The 22178-nt window shown below is 36.7% G+C and overlaps 3 protein-coding genes across 4 annotated transcripts; 2 read left to right on the top strand and 1 right to left on the bottom strand.

The window, feature by feature from the left end:
• The first annotated feature begins 326 nt into the window (after positions 1 to 326).
• On the top strand, positions 327 to 3915 carry LOC107691860 (mucin-2-like). The gene is made up of 11 exons (XM_016490684.1): positions 327 to 462; positions 561 to 820; positions 1263 to 1431; positions 1727 to 1831; positions 1920 to 1960; positions 2047 to 2172; positions 2358 to 2453; positions 2583 to 2711; positions 2790 to 2829; positions 3457 to 3577; positions 3698 to 3915. The coding sequence occupies exons 1-11, from the start codon at positions 327 to 329 to the stop codon at positions 3897 to 3899; spliced, it is 1425 nt and encodes a 474-aa protein (XP_016346170.1). The 3' UTR covers positions 3900 to 3915.
• Positions 3916 to 4710: 795 nt separating this feature from the next.
• Positions 4711 to 13759, bottom strand: LOC107691820 (toll-interacting protein-like). The gene is made up of 6 exons (XM_016490624.1): positions 13572 to 13759; positions 10420 to 10569; positions 8014 to 8196; positions 6926 to 7078; positions 6504 to 6594; positions 4711 to 5310 (listed from the first exon to the last, which is right to left on the bottom strand). The coding sequence occupies exons 1-6, from the start codon at positions 13602 to 13604 to the stop codon at positions 5090 to 5092; spliced, it is 831 nt and encodes a 276-aa protein (XP_016346110.1). The 5' UTR covers positions 13605 to 13759; the 3' UTR covers positions 4711 to 5089.
• Positions 13760 to 16826: 3067 nt separating this feature from the next.
• LOC107691822 (GDP-fucose transporter 1-like) lies at positions 16827 to 19560 on the top strand. Of its 2 annotated transcripts, XM_016490627.1 has the most exons (3): positions 16827 to 16856; positions 17301 to 17803; positions 18606 to 19560. In XM_016490627.1, the coding sequence occupies exons 2-3, from the start codon at positions 17332 to 17334 to the stop codon at positions 19175 to 19177; spliced, it is 1044 nt and encodes a 347-aa protein (XP_016346113.1). In that variant the 5' UTR covers positions 16827 to 16856; positions 17301 to 17331; the 3' UTR covers positions 19178 to 19560. The 2 variants fall into 2 exon arrangements, with proteins under 2 accessions (XP_016346113.1, XP_016346112.1); XM_016490626.1 differs by lacking the exon at positions 16827 to 16856 and having other exon boundaries at positions 17004 to 17803.
• Positions 19561 to 22178: the final 2618 nt, after the last annotated feature.

Consider the following 22178-nt stretch of genomic DNA (forward strand, 5'->3'; position numbering starts at 1 on the left):
AAGGAAGCACCACTGCCCAACCATCTACAGAATCATCAGCTCCAAGCGTAGTCTCCACAACTTCAAAATCTTCCACAGCTACTCAAACAACTGGACAACCAACAACAACTGAGACTATAACTCAGAATGAATTGACCACAGGTCAGACACCTTTGTCCACCACCACCAGGCCACCAAAAGTGGAGACGACTGGCCTAACAAGCCAACCAACGACTACAGCAACAACTACTTTAGAAGTGGAAACTTCTTTCGAAACAACTAAAACAGTGTATATTTCAACTATTTCACCAATTTCCACTCAAAATGTTTTCTACTCATCCACATCCATGGAGACCTCAGTTGCTCCCATTACACAAACATTACCATCATTTACTAAGACCCTTCCAGTGACCACAACGTCCTCTTTATTCTCAACCAGTTCTGTTGTTTGTTGTTTTGTCAATGGCACACATTTTCAATCAGGTACAAAATTCCCATTTAATTTTTATTTTTGTATTATTTAATAATCATAAGAAAAGCTGAACATTTTTAACTTTGTAACTGTTTTTTTTTTTTTTCAGGTGATATCATTTACAATGTTACTGATGGCTCTGGTTGGTGTTTCACTGCATACTGTAATGCATCTTGTCATATTGTGAAGATTTCAACATCATGTGAAACCTCCCCATCACCATCCATTCCTCCTGAAACAACCACATATTCCAGTTCAACAACCATAAGTTCCACAGAAACAACACAGCCTGCCACAACTAATACAGACACAGAAGTAACAACTACAACCTATGGGCCTAAGTGTGATGCACTTGATCCACCAAGACAGGTATATCTTCAAATATTAGTCTTTTGTTTCATAGGTTATGGAATACAGACATGGCCCTCCTTTTTTGCACATGTTAAATGTCAGTGGGAACAAGATAATACCAAAACTAAATGTTAAATATTTGCATCTGGCAGATGTTTTTATCCAAAGCAACTTACATTTCACTCAGTTTGTTTAAGAATGTAAATTTTTTGATAATTAGTGCATTTAATAATAATATTCCAGTAAACTAACAGAAACAGATGTTAAGCAGACTCTTGATTATGTGTAATAGGTTTGCAGATCACAGAAAAATGCCTGAACAATTAATTAAGATTTGAATGGATGTGTCAATGTGTCAACTGCAGAATTTTGTGAACAGAATTCAATGAACCATTTCAGCTTCCCATTTATGAAAACGTGATATATCTGACGAGTTTTTTTTTTTTTTTTGGTTTTGCAGCCCAATGATACTTGGCAGAGAGGATGTCAAATGTGTGAGTGTGAGAGTGAAACACTGACCGTCCGTTGCCAGCCTGTAACTTGTCCTGTTTCACCACCTGTTACTTGCGATCAGCCTGGTCAAGTGCTTGTGAACACAACAATTGACTGCTGTGAGATCCATGAGTGCAGTAAGTGATCTGAAAACAAGAAAACGGGGACTCAGAAGGACTTTTTAAAACAGATGACAGAAATACTATTCATTTGATATATTTACTAGTTTTTAGTTATTCAGTCATACTAGTGGTTTTCAACTGATGGCTTCAAAAAAATTAGGTCCCAACTTAAGCAAACGATGGGTCTTGATTTACCCTTGTACTGTTTAAACAGCAGAAAGTTAGACAAAAAATTCTAAAAATTGATTGTAGAAATGCCTGTACGTTTACAATGAAATGCTGAACAAAAATGTTTAATATTATTCTACAGGTTGTGATGTGAACCTGTGCCCTATTCCGACAATACAATGTCCACTGGGTTTTATACCATCCTTCAGCGTGTCTCCAGATAACTGCTGTCCAGATTATATTTGCTGTATGTATATGGACCAGTTGTTCTCAGAAAAGATACTTTATTGTTTTGATGCTGTGCGATGCACTCATTCATTTCTTAATTTTTACAGCACCCATGGAAGTCTGTGTCCATAATACCACAGTGTATCAGGTAAAATGAGATATTACTTCATTTTATATATATATACACAAGATATCAAAAGTATACTTATTCCCTCTCTCTATCGCCGTCTCTAGCCTGGCTCAACTATACCAAGCGATGACCCTTGTACGCTTTGTCAGTGTGGTTGGAACGTAGATCCTGAAACAGAACTTTTTGCTCCAGAGTGTGTGATAGCTGACTGCAACGATAACTGTCCAGAGGTATAATCGTCTATTTCCGTCTTCAATAAAGACTAGCGGAGTCGGGTTACAAATGCCAGCGTTTTAGAAAAAGCATAACAAATCATGTGAACAATAAGCATAGACACCTTTAAAATAATTCAGTGCACAGTTATCTGTCAACTACCAGGCAATGTGATGTATTTCTCTTTCTTTTTTTCCTTTAGGGTCACGAGTACCAACTCATTCCTGGTCAGTGCTGTGGAGAGTGTGTTAGCACCGATTGTGTGGTTATGCATGACAACATCACAGTTACCGTTTCAGTAAGTTCTGACATTACACTTATTTTAGCATTTTAACAATTGCATTGTAAAGTGCATTTTTTATTATCAAATTAATGACATTTTAAATGTTTGCATTAAGTATTCTTTGTATACCTTCTCCACTAACAGGTTGACCAGATATGGCAACCATCTAATGACAAATGTGTGAAATACAAGTGTGAGAGAGTCAACGGTAACTCAGTGACAGTTGAGATTAAGACCACTTGCCCTGCCTTCAATCCTGAGAATTGTATCCCTGTAAGTGGCTTGAAAGAGACAACTTAATATCTTAAATTTAAGTCTGTTCAATGGTTAATGCTTTTTCTTTTTCTACAGGGAACAGAGACAATAGATGCAGATGGCTGCTGTCAAACCTGTGAGTCTGGAACATTTAAAAAGCATTACTCAATAATTGCAAAATATGTTAATGAGAGTTAAATACTCTTAAAAATGCATTTATGTTCTATTTGAATCATGATTCGTGAAAATGACGGGTAATGCCATTTAGAATTACATCTGATGCCACTATCTGAACACCATTTCTAGGAGCAAAATAACTTAATTAAAAAAGAAAATACTACTACTGAACAGTGCTGGGTAGATTACTTGCAAATTGTAGTCCGTTACTGATTCCAAATTTCATGAAAAAAACTGTAGTTGTAACATAATCCATTACATTACACTTTTCAGGAAATATAATCAGACTACTTTTTGATTACTTTTAGAATAATTTTGACCTAACTTGTTTATCTCATTGATTTAAATGGGATAATCACGTACCACACTGATATAAAAATAAAAAAAGAAAGAAAATATATTCCATTTGTTGTTATTAACAACATGAAGTGCATTAAACATATTACGTCAAAGTTTCCCAAACTTCCCATGTAATCGGTTACTACCCAGCACTGCTACTGAACTTGCCGAAAAACTATTTCAGGTCATATAAAGTGTAGAATTATATCTTCTAACACTTAATTAATGTGTTTCTCATTTCCCTTAGGTACACTGGACAACAAATGTAATGTCCAGAAGAACAGCACCTTCATGGCCAGTAATGGCTGTATAAGCAGCACACCTGTGGAAATAACCTCTTGCTCAGGCTTCTGTGAGACCTCATCAATGTGAGTAACAAAATCACAATTTAGAGATCTTCATTTATAAATACATTTAGTTTTTGTGCCACAAATTGTACCATCTGTGCTGGTACTTAACAACCGAACCGTCATTGTATGTTGAAACAGATACTCTGCAGAAGCGAACGCTCTTGTGCACTCATGCTCGTGCTGTCAAGAAATGACAACCACCAAGAAGGAAGCGACCCTGACTTGCCCTGATGGGTCAAATATCAGCCACACTTACATTTACATTGAGTCTTGTGGCTGCAAGGCCTCCGACTGCTCTGGTCAATCGACTTCCTTAAGGAGACGCCGAAGGAGACTGTAAACCTGCGTTCTTAACCCCGAACAGTAGAGCAGTTTCAAATGAATCTTATGGAATAAATCTGTAAATTTTAATAGCATGAAATGTTTGTGATAATCATCTCTATGGTGACATGACAGCTTTTTTGTTTCTTGTCTAGTAGCTCTTAATAAACTAATGCAAACTGAAGTTTGTTTATATGTTGTCATTTTTCTGGAAAACTGCAATGGTTCCAATGCTCTGTGAATGGCATGGTGGAAAGGATTCTGTCACAGTTGTGGATTCACAATGTAAAGATTTTGGATGCAAAATTATAACCTTTTGCAACACATGGCCATTGCTCATGCCCTTATAAACTATATTTTTTAGTCTAATTACATTCAAACTGGTGATAACTGGTGCGTTAGTTAGAGCAATACGGCAACTATAGCCTTTTCATTTAGGTTTACATTTATGCATTTAGCTGACACTTTTATCCAAAGTGACATAATAGAAAAACAACAGCAATTCATCACAGAGCCAACAACAATCACAGTGTGCAATGCCAGGTTTAGTAGAAAGCTAGATTAGTAAACAAGTTAGAGCAGAGGAGAAAAGCAAGGAAAAAGATTTTGTTTTGCTCCAAGTGCTATTTACTCCAAAACAATATGATAATTTTAACCACAAGGTCTTGCAACTGTACTGTGCAATAACAGGCAATGTGCGTCATATATATTTGCCAATATCATGGGCTGCTATTAGGCATTTCACACTTACCAGATATTCTGTGCTTGTAATGGACATAAAGTGGTTTGTGCACAAACGAGCCATTAAAATAATTACATTAATTCTGATATACTCCGATATCTCTTTAATCATCTTCAAAATAAATTATATTCATGTACATTTATGTAACTAAATTCATACAGATAAAAGCATAATACAGTATATCAAACATCTTTAAGACATGGGATCACTACAATACAGATATGGTATACTGCCCTCAGCGGACATATGACAAGCTACTCCTTTACAAAAATCATCCTACATTCTCTGTAACGACCCAGAAACATTCATTCTGAATGCTGATTTAAAGACAATTAAAATTTTGTTAGATTTACGTGCTACTGTTAAGGGTTGATAGACTTCAGTGTGCATATTTACAGGGGTTTTTTTTGGTATAAAGTTTTACATTGTTGGTACATTTAAGCGCTAGCTGTGTGGCAGTTCTGCAGTTAAAGCTCCTCAGCCATCTGTAGCAAGGAGTTTATGGCAGCATCCTTGTTGCCCTGTTGGGCCTCCAAAACGGTGCGGATCACCTCCTTGTCGAGGTTGGGAAACATGTCCTGAAGGGCTTTAAGGTCTTCTTCACCACAGGGGGCGCTCTGTGACGTGACAGCAGGCATGGCTGGCATTCCCATGGGCACCACACCTTGGTTATACATACCAGGGACACCTAAATACACATTTGGACAAAAGCGTACTTTTCGTGTTTTGTTTTTATCATTAAAGGCAGTATTTAACTGTGCACAGGCAACCATTTTAGAGTCTTAATCTCCCAAACAGAACAGGCTTGCTTACTCATTTCAACCCTGCAATTCTGACATGAAATAATGACATATGAAAATCAGTTTTTTTTTAAAATTATTATTATTTTTGAAAGTTAATTGAATCTTTAGACACAAACGTTTGCGTATGTTTTTTTTTTTTTTTTTTATCAGAGGCTGAAACTGAGCAAAAATATGCAATTTGGTGCAGATGCTGATATTTATACTGCCAAAAATTAAGATGAAATTTTGATAGTTTGTAATGTAAATCAATGAGGTCTTTATAACAGTATAGCAGACAACCTACATAAAATGATATATCAGTTGTCACCCTATATCTCCAATAATGTCTTAGTAAGATATTTAAAAAACAAAACAAAAAAAAAACTATAGGACAGGAAGAACTGTCGTTATCTCTAGGTCATTTCCCAAAACAGTTCAAGCTGATGGTTAAGTCTCTTGTTAAAAAACACAACTAGATCCTAATGATCTGGCAAATTACAGACCCATGTCAAATCTTCCGTTTATTTCTAAAATTTTAGAAAAAGTTGTTTCTGCTCAATTACACTCCTTCCTTCAAAAAAATTATATTTATGAAGAATTTCAGTCAGGTTTCAGGGCCCATCATAGCACAGAAACTGACTTGCTTCTTGCATCAGACCAAGGCTGCATCTCATTGCTAGTTTTACTTGATCTTGGTGCTGCGTTTGACACTATAGATCATGACGTACTCCTAGATCGATTACAAAACTATACGGTTATTTAAGGGCAGGCTTTAAGATGGTTTAATCCTACCTGTCCGATCGCTATCACTGTTTATTTAAACAGGGAATCATCTCAATTAACTCCAGTAAAGTATGGAGTCCCACAAGGATCTGTCCTAGGCCCTCTGCTATTCTAAAAGTCCATCAGATGACAAAAAGCATGTAGTAGATTGTGTGAAACAGGCATTTCAGCAAAATTTTGATCATCTTGATCATTTAAAGGCCTTAGAAATTTGTGTACCAAATATGATACAGTAGGGTTAAACATGATGAAGGGCCCTAAAACTGCATGAATACAGCAGTGGCTGCTCGATTTATTATGTCAGTGTTATACATACCTGCTATGGGCACATATCCAACGCCCTGTTGATAAACTGTAGGCATCAAAACCACAGGCTGCGGCTGCATCATCATTCCTGCTGGTATTGACTTTGATTAAAAAAAAAAGAGAGAGAGAAAAATATACATTTGATTAAACAAAAGTTGACATGCTCTTTTTTTGAAAGTTACTGTTCTTATACGTTATATCAGTTTACAGTGCATATACTTTCTGAATTTTCATGCATGTCCTGACCAGGTCATTTGTACAGGCAACAAGTAATTTGACTGTCCACACTGAAAGCAAAAGCAGAACACAACATATGCATACCTATCACAATTGCCTTGGTTTACAAAGTTGAAAGGCAACAGCATTTCTCTTGTAACACCTGTTTAAGACACACCATTAACACACAGGAGTATTTTGTGAGTGAGGACTTACAGCAAAGGACATGACAAGATTAATCATGCCTTCTTTGTCATCACCCTGCCTTCCGCTCAAGCTGTACCATTCATCCACGATGGTTCCCTCTCGCAGACTCTCTGGTATCGTCACGTGTGTCCATGCGATGCGATCATCCATGGAAAACGCTCTCTGTCCGGCAACACAGAACAATCAACATTTAAGATCGCCTACTGCAAGAAAAGTCACCTTTACATGCAGGATTTCAGGATATAAAAATTCATGATTTAAGATTTTGTTATTTTGGCACTGTTACCGTTTTTATTACAATTTTGAAAAAGCTTTCGTTTTTATATTTTCGGTTTTCATTTTAATTTTAGTTAAAGTTTTAGTAAATAAATTGTGTATTTTGTCATTTTGTCAATTGTGCCATTTTTTGTTTGTTTCTTCGCCTACATCCAACATCATCCGCTGAAACATAATTATTTTGTGAATGCACGTACGACAGTTAGCGGAAGCTAGAGATGAAATATGGATATTTTTCTTACACAAATGCATCGATTTGCTTCAGAAGGACTTTATTGTCCCTTTTGAGCCGTGTGGAGTACTTTTTATGATGGATGGATGCACTTTTTTGTGCTTCAAAATCTCGACCCCCATTCATTGCCATTATAAAGCTTGGAAGAGCCAGGACATTTTTAAACATAACTCCGATTATATTCGTCTGAAAGAAGAATACACCTAGGATGGCTTGAGGGTAAATCATGGGGTAATTTTTGGGTGAACTATCCCTTTAACTATAGTAACCCTGGCATGCCGTAATGGATTTTTTTTCTTTCATACTATGGAAGTCAATGGCTACCAGAAACTCTTTGGTAATCAACATTCTTCAAAATATCTTCCTTTGTGTTCAACAGAAGAAATAAATTCATACAGTTTTGGAAAAACTTGAGGGACAGTAAATGATGACAGTATTTGTTTTTGGGTGAATTATTGCTTTAATGTGACTACAATATGACTAAAATATCAAAAGTTTTCAATGACTCAAATTAATGTTAACTAAATATGACAAAAACAAGGACATGTAACACAAAACTAAGCTATTAAAAAGCCGTATTCAGTCTGACCTCATCGAAGATTTCCAGATAGAAAGAGTCGACCCCAGGCGGGACAGTGCACTGGATGACTTTGTTCCAGCGAGGGTTCTTTGCTCCATTGTGGGCAGTAAGAGTCTCATAGACGGCATAGCCAAGTCGAATCCTGCAGTAAGGGTCCATGCGTGTCATCCCATAGTTCTTCGCAAGCTTCGCCTGTGAAAACAACAATATAATTGGCCTTGTAACTTACAGGCCTTTGCATCTCCTTTTAAATATCCAGTATACTTATTACACACTTGAAAGTCACAGATGCACAAATACAACAACTGCAATGAGCCATTTATGTAGAAACACAATGTTAAGCTGAAATGTTGTTTTGTGCAACTGACTGAAATGCATTGCTCAAGCAATTGCCCAATCAGGGTTGCAACCACAGAAAGATGCCAGTGATGGAAATAACTTGTTATCTAACATTGTTATCATTATCATATTATTACACCTTTTACCAGGTTAGTCTCTGGAGAAAGCAATATCACAGATAGAGGACTTGTTTCATGTTTCATATGCCTTATTGATTTATTTTGTTTATTAGAATCACACAGCTTTTGGCTTCACGAGAGCGGTGTGAATTGTTTGTGATTATTGTGATGTTTTTATCAGCTGTTTAGACTCTCATTCTGACGGCACCCATTCACTGCAGAGCATCCATTGGACACTGATTGATTCTACAGTCAATAACAGCTCAAGAAATAACCAGTCTTCAGACTCAGGCTCAGCATCGCAATTATTTCTTTAATGACTGGTAACCCATTCAGTCCATTTTTCAAAATGATTCTTCCATTTAACTTAGACACTGATTGATTCTACAGTCAAAAACAGCTCAGACTCAGGCTCAGCATCGCAATTATTTCTTTAATGACTGGTAACCCATTCAGTCCATTTTTCAAAATGATTCATTAAAAGACATTTTCTCAAAACGATTTGTTCACAAATTCAATATTAATTTCTTACTTCAAAATAATGAAGACTGACATGTGTTTCCTGTACTAATGTAAAAAGTAGGGATGCACCGAATGTTCGGCAACCGAAATTATTCGACTGAAAATAGCAAAGAAATGTATTTCGGTGTTCAGCCGAACAAGCAAAAAGACTGAATAAATTGTACCGAACAATGACATTTTTGGTGACGCAATCAATGGCAACCAGCGTAGAGTGAGAGGCGAGCAGCAAACATGTCGGCAGTGTGGAAGTGGAAGCATTTAAAAGTGTCGCAAAATGTATTACAAGCACTGACAGCAAGAGACTGTTTAGTACTGCATCGCATGTCTTCGATGAGAAAAGGAAGGGGTGGTTGCTGTATGATTATTGAAATTGCGAAATGGCCTTAAAAAATTAATAAATAAACTGCAGAATGTTATGTTTTCATTCTGACAGCGCTGCACGAGCTTGCGGCGCTATCTGCTTGTTAGCCATGGTTCAAAGTCCAAAGCGCGAGGAAAATCTGCGCTGAAACAGCGTTACTCGTCAGTTGCTCAGTCACATTTTTATGAATTTTTACAAGCATGGACGTGATCATGTGACAATGTGATATGTGCGACAATAGGGATGTAACGATTAACCGCGAGCTGGTTGAAAATCGATTCAAATATGTGACGATTCAAATCGGTTGAGATGCTAAACAAATCGCGATTCAATTAGGGGAAGGAGTTTATATGAATGCATGTCTGAAGGGAACTTACTGTCTTTAGAAAAGTTTAGATGGTATTTTTTCTATTCATCTTGCCTCTGTATAATGCATATTAAAGTTCACAAGTGCAGCGCTGCTTTGTTTACAGCCGAAACCAAAGAAACGCTTTAAGCGCCACCTGCTGGCAGAGAGTGAATCTGCGGCTCGTTCAGCTTGTCTGCTGTTTCTGTTTCATGCAGATATTTTTATGCATAGTTTCACAAAACTGAAGTCAAACCATTCTGTTTTTGCTTCAAATTTCGGAATTATACAATCCAGTTTAGATTAAAAACTGCTCATGTTGCATGTATGCAGCATCTTTGTTTGGATCGTGATTAAAATGCAGTGGTTGCCTCTAATTTTAAATGTTAAGAGCACAGACAAAGCCTTATTTTGTTTATATGAAGAGATTTATTTTATTTGTGTTACTTATTTATTTGATTTGGGGCTTGTTTTAACATTTCAATTTAGTTTTGTTATTTACATTTACATTATATTTAAATTTTGTTATTTAGCAGACGCTTTTATCCAAGGCGACTAACAAATGAAGACAATAGAAGCAATCAAAACCAACAAAAGAGCAATAATATGCAAGTGCTATATTAGTATATTATTATAGTGTTATATTTCAATTTCCCAAAGAACAGTGCAGCATTTTGTCCAAGTACAGCAGTGTAAGTCTGACCAGTAAAACAACCCTGCAGACGTACCTGTACGACAGTGATGCAGATACGGCCAGCTGTTGCTAAAGATCCTCCGTACTGCAGCTGCCGGGCCGCCTGGGCGTCTAACTGCACCTGCTGCTGCTGCTGCGTCGGGGTGATTCTCAGGAAATCCTGAGGCAGCTCACCGATGTAGACCTGAACACACCATAACACCAGCTTTTGATTCTGTGCAATGAGTTACGATACGTCAGAATCACAAAAACACTTTTTTCATGTAATTACTAGTCATTGTTTCTTTGATCACCTCGGGTGATTACTGACTGCTAAAGTACCTCTAATAACAGAGCTATGGTTGAATTTTTAATAAAGACAAAGAAGTAGTAGCCATTATAATGAGAACAACCCTAGAGCAGCCCTGTTTAACTCTCCATTGCATGGAAAATCGGGGTGATGTGCCTCCTGGTAGAGACTGAAATATCTGAATTTTCATAAAGAGATACTATAATGTTTAGAAATTAATCTGCAAGTATTAGTAGCATTTATTTATTGAATGCCATGTCAGCATCTTAGGCTATTTTCATAGCAAAAAAAATTAAAAAAATACAAGTATAACAAATACAATAAAAACCAGCAAACAAACACACACAAGTTATATTACACAAGATTTTTAACATTAACATATGTGACCCTGGAGCACAAAACCAGTCATAAGGGTCATTTTTTTTAAATTGAGATGTATACATCATCTGAAAGCTGAATAAATAATCTTTCCATTGATGTATGGTTTGTTAGGATAGCACAATATTAGAGATACAACTATTTGAAAATCTGGAATCAGAGGGTGCAAAAAAATCTAAATATTGAGAAAATCATCTTTAAAGTTGTCCAAATGAAGTTCTTAGCAATGCATATTACTAATCAAAAATTAAGTTTTGATATATTTACGGTAGGAAATTTACAAAATATCTTCATGGAACATGATCTTTACTTAACATCCTAATGATTTTTGGCATAAATACACAATTTACAAATATAATCACAAATATACCCCAGCGACTTAAAACTGCTTTTGTGCTCCAAGGTCACATATGATAAAAATTCTCAAACTTTTTCTTGCAAAATTATACTAAACTCTTTAAGTGAGTTCTAATCTGCAAGTAAATACTGCAAATAATGAAAAACATAATGGTGTTCAAATGAATCAAAAGCATTATAAAAAGTTCAGAAATGTAATGGAAGCATCATCTTCTATTATAAGTCTATAATTAAAAAGTTTGAGCACTAAAAGGACATTGCTGTTCTTTCAGTTCATTTTATGTAGATTTTATTTTAAATGTACAAACATATAAAATAATATGATTGGTCTAAAATTGTAAAGAATTTTGGGATCTTTGCCAGGTTTGGGAGTTAAAGATACACAAAGATGGGCACAGTGCACTTGTACGCATTGTAACTGTGCACAACTGAGTTAATGAAAATTTTAATTTTAAAGGGGTCATCGGATGCCCATTTTCCACAAGTTGATATGATTCTTTAGGGTCTTAATGAAAAGTCTGTAACATAGTTTGGTTAAAATTTCTCAATGGTAGTGCAAAAACACCTTTTTTTTACCCTGTCAAAAACAGCTCTGTTTACAGCAAGCCATTTTAGTGCGTGTTGCTTTAAATGTTAATGAGCTCTGCTAGACCCCGCCCCTCGCTTCCGAACCGCTCTCTGAGAGATGAAACTTCAGCCGCATTCATCGTGAAACTTGCTAACTAGCACGTTATTAGGAAAGGCGATTTGCAAAGATTCATTAAAAAACCTTACACTCACTTCTTCTGTAGGTGAAGGTGGATCACGAATGATTCGCGCGAACATAGACGCATTTAAGTAGATCGAGAGCGCATTCCCTTCAAAAACAAACGTAATCCACTGCAGCTTCAGCGGCTCAGATGTCAGGAGTAAATGACGACTGCTCTGTTCATTATTACATCCAACAACAGAACACCTCAATCGCTTAGGAGTCATTCTTGTCTACATCTGCTCCGGCGGTGAAACAATGGAGGACTGATGACAGCTCACTCAGGGCGGAGCTAAGGTAAGACACCAGTCCAGTCTGTGCTGAAACGTGAGAAAGGGGTAAACATTTAACCAGATTAAAAAAAAAAAAACACTGGGTGGATCTTTACCATTATAGGGTGGTTGTGTACACACACTGCCAACACACATTAAAAGTAAAAGTGCATGTCGCATCCGATGACCCCTTAAAGACATCTTTTGCTTCTTTTCGAATGAGTCTTTTAATAATTCTCAAAAGGATTCCACTTAGTTGTATTTGTATCGTCCACATCTTCATTATCAGGTCAATGGGTCTTATTATAACAGGCATTTATAATGAAGCAACTTTAACCTACAATGTATGTTCGTCTATGGTATCAACAAACCTATACTTCTCACAGCAAATGCTTACAAAAGGAAAAAAAAAAAAAAAGTTGCCAGGGGACAATTACAACAGAAAACATATATCAATTAAAAAAAATAATCAATACAATAAAATTACATTATGCAATTCAGAAAGAGACTTTTTGCAAGATTTTTCAACATCCAAATTAAATGGTTTAATAAGTGCTTAACAGGATATTTTAAAGAAAACCTATCAGTATTACTTAAGTATATAGTACAAAGTATTTGTTGGTTATTGCCTCTTTTCTATTTATTATTCTATCTAAAAATGACAAAAACACTGTTGAACATTGCATAATTTTATTCAATACACTCCCTATTTTACTAAAAAACAATGTTTATTGCAAACAATTTTTTTTTATTTTATAATTTATAAAATACATCGACTGTTTAGTTACTACATGGATACAAACAGGTCTTTAAACTATGGCATTAAATCACATTTGTTAACGTTTAATTGTCACATTTTGACGTTGTAACGTAAATATCGCGCACTTGGAAAATCAAGAACTAGCATACGTAGCGTTACATACGTATTTGTGCCTTTCTCGTTAGTGTGCGTCCAACATTGTGATGTTTAGACACCAGCTGAGGTGTAACATCTATATGTGCTTATTGCTAATGCTAATGCTAATTCTGTACTGCGCAACTTCCGATGTGTGTTGTTTTTATTGAGAAAAAATCTTCTTATGCTGCTTGAGCAAGCTAGCATGTTGCGTACGCTAAAAGTGTATTTAAAAAGCATCTCTTACCTGTCCCCGTTGCGTGCTAACTGTGATTGCCATTTCGAGGTTATTAGATAACGGACGACGCCTGTCTTAATTTCTAAATAAGCTAAATGTAATGATAATTACGTCAGAATTTACTGATTTACAACGATATGCATCAGCGAAGCTCACTACCGGAAATAAGCAACCGCCCTCTCAGGCCCCGCCCCTTTCCGAACTTCAGAATAAAAGTCCTCCTGGCATGGAAATACTTCTTCTTTTAATTTTATTGGCGGTCGGCAAACCAACTTAAAGGTGCATTTCGGCATCGAAATACAGAATCCCTGTAGCCTAATAATTGTCAAGGTTTATCTGTACCTTTCCAGAGCCAGAAAATAATCTATTTTTAATGGTAATAATTCCTATAAGCAAAGGATAACTAGGAAAATAAATATACAAATGAACATAAAAATTATTTTTCATAACCCTGACTTTAGTAAATGTGGTTTGTTGTTGCATATAACTGCGCTGTGACTCCTACTTAATTTAAACACTAAAAACGAATGCTAAATAATCTAGGGAAGCAACACATTTATTATTATTATTATTATTATTATTATTATGAAAATAGCTATATGTGTTTAGGATACATTAGGGAGCCATTGCAGAGTTACATCAATGCAATCAACTATGGGAGTCATTGTTGGTTTTATCTACCATATCTTAGAGGATGTACAATAAAGTTATTAAAAGTAGGCTACACAATTAACATTGATTAGGTTAGTAAAAGAAAATTTCAAATATGCCTATTAAGTGACAAACCCCAAATTTCATGAGTCCATAATAAGCCAAGTAAATTTCTGAGGATATTATCCAGGACCAGTAAGGAGAACATTATTCACCATTAAAAAGCACCATGTGAAATTAGGAGTAAATACATTTTATAGGTGCAATTTAAAATCATAAATGACATTTATATGACATTTAAAAAAAAATTAATAATAACTTGCCCCTTTTAGACTTGCACTCTATTCATTTACTAAGCTATAGCTTCTCTATTCTTTTTGTATTCTATCTATTTGTTTTATTTTATTTATTATGCAATTAACAAAAAGCAAAAAGGCCTCTAATACTAGCTTGCTCTATTCTTTTTATTCTATCAGTTTTCTTTATATTTATTATATAATCATATAAAAACCTTGCGACGTAGCACTTGCGTATCTTTGCTCTCTTGTTGATTTTGATTGCTTCTATTGTCCTCATTTGTAAGTCGCTTTGGATAAAAGCGTCTGCTAAATGACTAAATGTAAATGTAATGTAAATATGACTTATAATAAATGCAGAACATTTTTATTGCAATTTCATACATGCATTTTTGAAGGATGTATAGGCCTACAACTGGTAGCCTAATAGTCATTTCTTGGGATATTGTCTAATTTAAGAAGAAAAATATCTAATTTGAAGTAAACTATATTAAAATAAGTTATTTTTTCATACATGAATGCAAATATTTAGACACAACACCCAAGCTTATAATGCTTTTTAAAAGGAGTGATACTGACAGATATCTCATAACTAATAATTGGGCTGTTTTGTTCTATTGTAATAATGCAATACCTATGGTAGATTGTCTCAAGAGAAAGGAGGAGTTGAACATTAAAAACACTTCCTGCTTTAAAGGTGGGGTAAGTGATTTTTCAAAAACACTTTAGAAAACTGATTCGGGCCGAATAGCAAAGCAAACTTGTAGCCAATCAGCAGTAAGGGGCGTGTCTACTCAGGATGTGGAGGAGCGCGCGTTCAGTAGGGATGGGCGATACCTCTTATTTTATTTTCGATCCGATACCGATATTTTCAAGCCCAGTATCGTCGATATCGATACCGATACCTCTAAACTAAACTGATCTTTTAAATTATTAAAAGAATATAATCAGTAATTATACTCACTTAATATTACATTTTAAAGCCATGTTTTTTAACATTTCATAGGCCTTTTTTTGTTTACATTGTCAGAAATAAAATATACTATAATTGTATTTTAGCCCTTTACTGGGACAGTAACCTCAAAGGTGCAACTATACCCCTAAAAGTGAGCATATTAGTACCATACAAGCATGCATGCTTTAAGGGTAGATAAGTTACAAAGGTGCACCTTTGAGGATACCGCATGAAAAATAAACATGGTGTTACATAAGTACTAAATGTATTATTATTATTATTATTATTATTACCATGGTCAATTTGTGGTTACTGCAGTTTTAGTACAAATACTGTGGTAAACCGTGGTTACTGTAATACAACCATTTTATTATACCAATTTATTATTATTGCTGCTTCATATTTGTGTGGAAACCGTGATGCATTTTTCAGAATTTATTTTATATATAGTAACAATGTTATGTAGGCTAATGTAATAATGTGGCAATGGTTTCATAAAATCTACTTATGCTTCTGATGCTTTTGGGAAACGCAGCCCTATTTGAAAAAGCACTGTGAGCCATGCCTCAGCAGCGAACACTGTCTGTGATTGATTGGTTCTGACTTTCAGCATTTGCGTGTGTTCCGATGAGCAGGAGAAGTGGTTCTGTCCAACACAATTATTCGTTAATATACTTAGAAGCTTTTTTATGCACCAAATTTCTTGATAAATAAATCAAATTAATGGTTAAAAATGCACTTTAGTATCGATATTTTTATGTGAGGATCGATCCTTTCGATACAACATCAGTATCGATAGTATCGATACTTGAGGATCGATCCGCCCATCCCTAGCGTTCAGTGCACAGGACGGACATTAGCCGAGCCGAGCGACAGAAAGATAGAGATGGCGGATAAAAAACAAAAGAGGAAAACGTCTGCGGAACAAAAGAAGGCTTAAGGCAAGAAGTAGGACCCGTGTAAATATGGGATCAGCTTTCCAGCGCTGGAGAGAACTCAAGGAGCGGAAGGCCTGCGATCGGACGCCGAGGTTGCTTTGTTTCTTCTCGATCGGTGAGTAACACCGTGTCTGCGCCGCAACAGCTAAAGTCGGTCTTGTACACTGGACGCGACAAAGCGACCGTTGAAAATCATTTGAAATTTGTGTCAATACATCATGAATAGAACGCAGCAGCAGTTTTGCTTTGTTTCACAGAACTAACCCGTTGCCTGGGTTGCGTAGGCCTACGTATGTGTGGGGCGGAGCTATCAAAATAGGGGCGGGACACTTTTGGGGTAGGGGCGTGTTTGTTTTAGTGATTTCAAATGTCAACATTGGCTACCAGAAATCACTTACCCCACCTTTAATGTGCATAGCAAATGGTTGCAAGCAAATGTCTGATGTCCAGGAAGGTGAGACTCAAGCATCAGATTTTTTTTTTTTAACGTTACAAACATTAAATTCAAAATTATTTTATTACTACTGTTTAAGTAAGAGAATTAATGTATGGTTAAGCATCCGAAACGCTCTCTTACTATTTGTTGTTGTTGTTTTTATTCACTTAATTATTTATTCCCGCATCTATAAACATTATTATGATGATCGTCTGATTGTTTCCGCTCATAGTTTATCGTGAGATTCGATTATGTGCAGTTTTATGATTGTGTAGATGTCACTTTAAGAAATCCAACGCGGAACCCGGAAGTTGTTGACCATTCTGGCTTGCTATCGCTTTACTCATGGCCAGTGCAGAGCACCACAGGCGCCTGACGAGAAATGTTATTGTTGCTGTTGTTATAAAATAACTAATGTGCATTTGCATTGGTCCTCTTGCTTTATTCCTGAACCATGAACAGGTCCCAACTCAAGCGATCCAGAATATTAAGAATGGCTTTCTCAGACTCCACTCGGTCGGACAAAGAGGAGCCCTTTATTCTGAGAGCGAGCAAAATCGCTGCGGTTGTCGCTCTTTATTGGTTCATCTCGATTTCCATGGTTTTCCTGAACAACTACCTGTTAGACAGCAAGGAGCTGGACGCGCCTGTCTTCATCACATTCTTCCAGTGTGTTGTTAGCGTCGGACTGTGTTGGATCTTGAACTTTCTCTCGAAATTATGTCCTGGATTCGTGGATTTCCCGTCTTTGAAATTTGATTTCAGAGTGTCCAGAGAGGTTTTGCCGCTGACCGTCGTGTTCATCGGCATGATCACCTTCAACAACTTGTGCCTGAAATATGTGGGAGTTGCCTTCTATACCGTTGGCCGCTCGCTTTCCACCGTGTTTAACGTGCTTCTGTCCTACGCGGTTCTGAAGCAAACCACGTCCTTCTACGCGGTGCTGTGTTGCGGAGTCATTCTAGGTGAGAACCAGCCGCTTAAAGGGACAGTGCACACCAAAATAAATGTTTTTTCATCGTTTACTGTCCCTCATGTCGTTCCAAACCTGTACGAGTTTCTATTCTCTGCTGAAAACAAAAGAAGGTATTTTGAAGAGTCTTGGTAACCAAACAGTTGACGGCAGCCATCGACTTCCATAGCATGGAAAAATGGACCGTCTACCGTCAGCTGGTGTCCAACAATCTTCAAAATATCCCGTTTTGTGTTTATCAAAAGTTGAGAAATTCACACAAAGCCGGGTTTCCATCCTAAGTTGCGCATTTAACTTAACGCGCAAAATTGGAATATCGCATAAAACTTTTGCGAATAAGCACCGTTTCCATTTTGCGAATAAGCACCGTTTCCATTCAACGAGTCAGAGAGAACAGCATCTCCACTTCCTGATAAACTGCCACTAAATACCACTAATTACTTGCGCTCCAAGTGAGCAGACGAGACAAAATAAATACGGTCTTGCTTTCGGAGGCGAATGCCTGCTGTTTGGGAACGCAGTCGTGGTAGACCGTTCTGGAAGGCAATTATACAGAAATACTTTGACGACAGGCTTTGCTCGGGAATTTCAGAAAACAGCGCTACTGTTATCTTTATAGTTATCGTTCTTGACGTGAACGGGCCTTAAAAGGCAGAAACCAGCTTTCATACTTAATGAGAATACATTGTTTTGATACCGTCACAGCAGCTATGAAGATCCCGTTCATCGACACAATGGAGTCTGCTACAAAAGAGATATGCTGACGACCTGTGCTTTGTTTCTTATGCCTCCAGGTGGATTCTGGCTGGGTGTGGACCAGGAATCTGTGGCAGGTTCACTTTCTTGGACGGGCGTCGTTTTCGGTGTAATTGCCAGTCTTTGTGTATCTCTCAACGCCATCTACACAAAAAAAGTGATGCCGGTGGTGGATGGAAATATCTGGAAGCTCTCCTACTACAACAACCTCAATGCCAGTGTACTTTTTATTCCACTTATTGTCGTTTTAGGCGAACTGAAAAGCTTGTTGGAGTTTAACCGACTGACACACTTACATTTTTGGGGCATGATGATTTTGGGTGGAGTCTTTGGCTTTGCCATTGGTTACGTGACGGGACTTCAGATCAAATTCACCAGTCCATTGACGCACAATGTGTCTGGCACAGCCAAATCCTGCGCACAGACCGTGTTGGCGGTCATCTACTCGGCCTCCAGTAAGAGTGCGCTCTGGTGGACAAGCAATATGATGGTGCTGGCCGGATCCTTCGCCTACACCTGGGTCAAAGGACTCGAGATGAAGAAAGTTCAAGTGCCTCCAGAAACACCAACCACAAGCACTCAAAAAAGTAAAGAGGATTCTGCGGTGTGAAAAATGGTTTTGGAGCAACTTTGTTGTAGAGACTGTCTGTTCAGCACATCTATATATACAGTACATAGGTGTATTTATTTACTTTGTAGTGTAAATGCTAATTATTAAAACCTGTTTGATGAAACTCTACTTGTTTAGTAACACCATATACAGACATTTATGAGAAAAATGCATTTTTTCAAATTTTTATTCGGTGGCAAAAAACTTTAAACTTCCGTTTTTGCGGTAGCTCTTTAGCATCACTGTTGAGAAGTAATTAGCTGGTGAAGTGGATTTATTTTGTGTAGAGTTACTGGATGATGTCATTACGAATGTCAGTAGACTGGGAAGATTTTAAAACGAGTGGTTCATTCATAAAGTCGTACGACTTACGACCCATTCACACGGGGCGTTACCGTTAACGCTTGACGGAGGGCGTTTCTGAAGCTTGGTGCTGACGCAACCGTCATAGTGACAACAGCCAATCACATCAGTCTTCTGGTGTTGCATGAACATGATTGGCTAGCGTCTGTGCTAGGATATTTGCATAAGGCGATCTGATTGGCTGACGCCTGCGTTGGCGCTTGAAAAGTTGAAAAGTTTTCAACTTCTGCCACGAGCAACAGACCCGACGCGACGGACCCACAATTCATTTCGCCAACGCTTGACGTCACTCCATTCAAAGTAAACGAGAGGTGTTGACGCTGACCCTTTACCCGTTACCCTTTACGCTATGGAAATACATACGGTAGACAGAATAGAAAAGTCAAATTTAAAAAAGGCTCAATTTGTTTATATAACGTATATCTCACAATTCTGCGAAAAAGTCAACTGCAAGATAAAAACGTAGAACTGACATACAGTTGGAACTACAAGATAAACAGTCGCAGTTTTATTTTTTATTATTAGCATTTTTCAATCCTGTGATGGAAACAGTATTGTTGGAATCAATTTCAGAGCTTGTTTTTCTCCAGCTGATGAACAATAAAATCACAGACAGCCAATCAGATCTATCTTTAGACAATCAGATTATCTTTAGCCAATCAGATAATATTTAGCCAATCAGATTATCTTTAAAGTTATCATTCTTGGCGTAAATGGATTAATGTATTATTAATTTTTTCCTTTAGATATTATAAAATAGAAGAATCAACACATTTTACTTATCAAAATATTTTCACAGTTAGCATTGTTCATGTGGTCACCCCTTAACTGTCACCGTCCCACCTGTGGGACGCTTGGCGCTCTTTTTTTGTTGTTGTCCTTTTTCTCTATCAAATCTTTTAGTAATCATCATAAATTATATATCATTTGAAAGCTTAGAAGCCCAAGATTCATCCTGTGAAAACCATTTTGTCGGTCGTTGCCAATCGGACATTGCGCTACCATGGAAATGGTACTTTCAAATCGTTTGGCGGTCTCCTCCCCCTTAGTGGGCGGTGTCAAGTGTCATATTACAAAATGCATTACGCTCTTTTAGAATCAAACCTTTTTATAATCTTGACAAGAAAAATATCATTGGAAAGGTCTGAGTCTCAGGATTCCATATATGGTGAGCAATATTGACAGAAAAATGCATAAAACAAATTCAATGGAGTTTGCATGGCACCCGGTGGCTGTTTGTGGTATAACGCCCTAAATAAAATCTCACAAGAACCTCAATTTTTTTCATATCAACTTCAAATTTGGAACATAACTCATTTAGACAAGGCTTTAATTTTATACCAATTTTAGAGTAAAACCTGTTACGTAAAATATTTATTATATATCAAATTTAATTAATTTAGTCCATTTTATTTACAGTAAATGTAAACTTATATAACTTTTTGATACTTTAATTTTTTGAAAAAATTCCAATAATCTTTTGCAATAATCTGCTGATTTTCTTATTTAAAAAGAGACCAACCTTAGGTCTGAATTCCAAAGTGTTCATAAATTACAACAATTTAAGTTTGGATAGTGCACTTTCATGCCTATTTTAAAAAATGGGGGGTGACAGTTAAGGGGTTAATAACTCACACTGAAGAGAAAGGAAAAGACGAGATAAAAATAATTAGAATATAGTGACTATGACTTTACATATGAACCATGGGTAAGTTGTTCATCACTGGTGGTGCCTGTTGACATGCAGGTGTTATGATACCTAATGATGACATGCTGAGGAATAGCTAGTTAGTGGACCAATGTTTAACAAAATCAGTGACTTGCATTAGGAGAAAATGCATTTCTATTTTGACAACAGAATTTCATGTTGGGTCTTTCCATGGCTAGAGTGCAGTGTCGGGAAAAAAAAAGTCTTTACCTACTAGTAAAAAGTACTTATTTTCTCTTTCTCCTGTAATATAGAGTCTGCTGGTAAAATGAACAAAAAAAAAATTGGTGCACCTTTCATTTAGGAATAGTGCGACCAAATTAGAGTTTCTATGTATAAGCAGCATGTTTTCTTTTGCATTGAAGGAGCTATGAATTGTGCTCCGTGGCAGAATTCTACAGGGAACATTTTACATGAAGATGTTACACGCAACGGCCAATTAAGTTAATTCTATTCCTCCTTTTTCTCCAGAGGGTGTGTTGACCTTCCACTCAAATGCACACAAAGTTTACAAAAGTACTGGATTTAAATGGGCAGGGCAGAGAAGATATTATTCCATTTCAACCTGTTCACTCTCATCTCATTCACCACTGTACATTTACAGCCGATGTATGGTATCCATGGCGACCACTTCTTTAATATATATATATATATATATATATATAAATGACAAATTTGGATATTTCATTACTTTGACCCAGAATGAATTGTTAAAGTTGTTGCAAAGACTCATCTTGTCTAAGGAGGATACAGTATGTCTCTATTCAGATGTGGAGTCACAAGATTGTGTTTCAGGTTGAAAGACCAACCTGTTTATGGTGTTACAGACAGGAGTTTTTGAGTTCATTGGGCCTGTGATCCTTTTGCCTCAGGCATCTGCATGCAGCTTGAGTGGGAATACATTGTGATCCTGTTATAGGACACTGGAAC

This window comes from Sinocyclocheilus anshuiensis, unplaced genomic scaffold, assembly GCF_001515605.1.
Source record: "Sinocyclocheilus anshuiensis isolate Anshui unplaced genomic scaffold, SAMN03320099.WGS_v1.1 scaffold206, whole genome shotgun sequence".
NCBI classification, from domain to species: domain Eukaryota; kingdom Metazoa; phylum Chordata; class Actinopteri; order Cypriniformes; family Cyprinidae; genus Sinocyclocheilus; species Sinocyclocheilus anshuiensis.

Excerpts from the sequence above, each read along its gene's own strand:
- LOC107691822 (XM_016490626.1), top strand. The coding sequence starts at position 17,293 with ATGAACAGGTCCCAACTCAAGCGATCCAGAATATTAAGAATGGCTTTC. Across the intron at positions 17,804-18,605 it reads GTGTTGCGGAGTCATTCTAG|GTGGATTCTGGCTGGGTGTG; the intron begins GTGAGAACCAGC and ends TTATGCCTCCAG.
- LOC107691820 (XM_016490624.1), bottom strand. The coding sequence starts at position 13,604 with ATGGCAATCACAGTTAGCACGCAACGGGGACAG. Across the intron at positions 10,570-13,571 it reads TTAGCACGCAACGGGGACAG|GTCTACATCGGTGAGCTGCC; the intron begins GTAAGAGATGCT and ends TGGTGTGTTCAG. Across the intron at positions 6,595-6,925 it reads ATCTTGTCATGTCCTTTGCT|TCAATACCAGCAGGAATGAT; the intron begins GTAAGTCCTCAC and ends TTTTAATCAAAG.
- LOC107691860 (XM_016490684.1), top strand. The coding sequence starts at position 327 with ATGGAGACCTCAGTTGCTCCCATTACACAAACATTACCATCATTTACT. Across the intron at positions 1,432-1,726 it reads CTGTGAGATCCATGAGTGCA|GTTGTGATGTGAACCTGTGC; the intron begins GTAAGTGATCTG and ends ATTATTCTACAG. Across the intron at positions 1,961-2,046 it reads ATAATACCACAGTGTATCAG|CCTGGCTCAACTATACCAAG; the intron begins GTAAAATGAGAT and ends CGCCGTCTCTAG.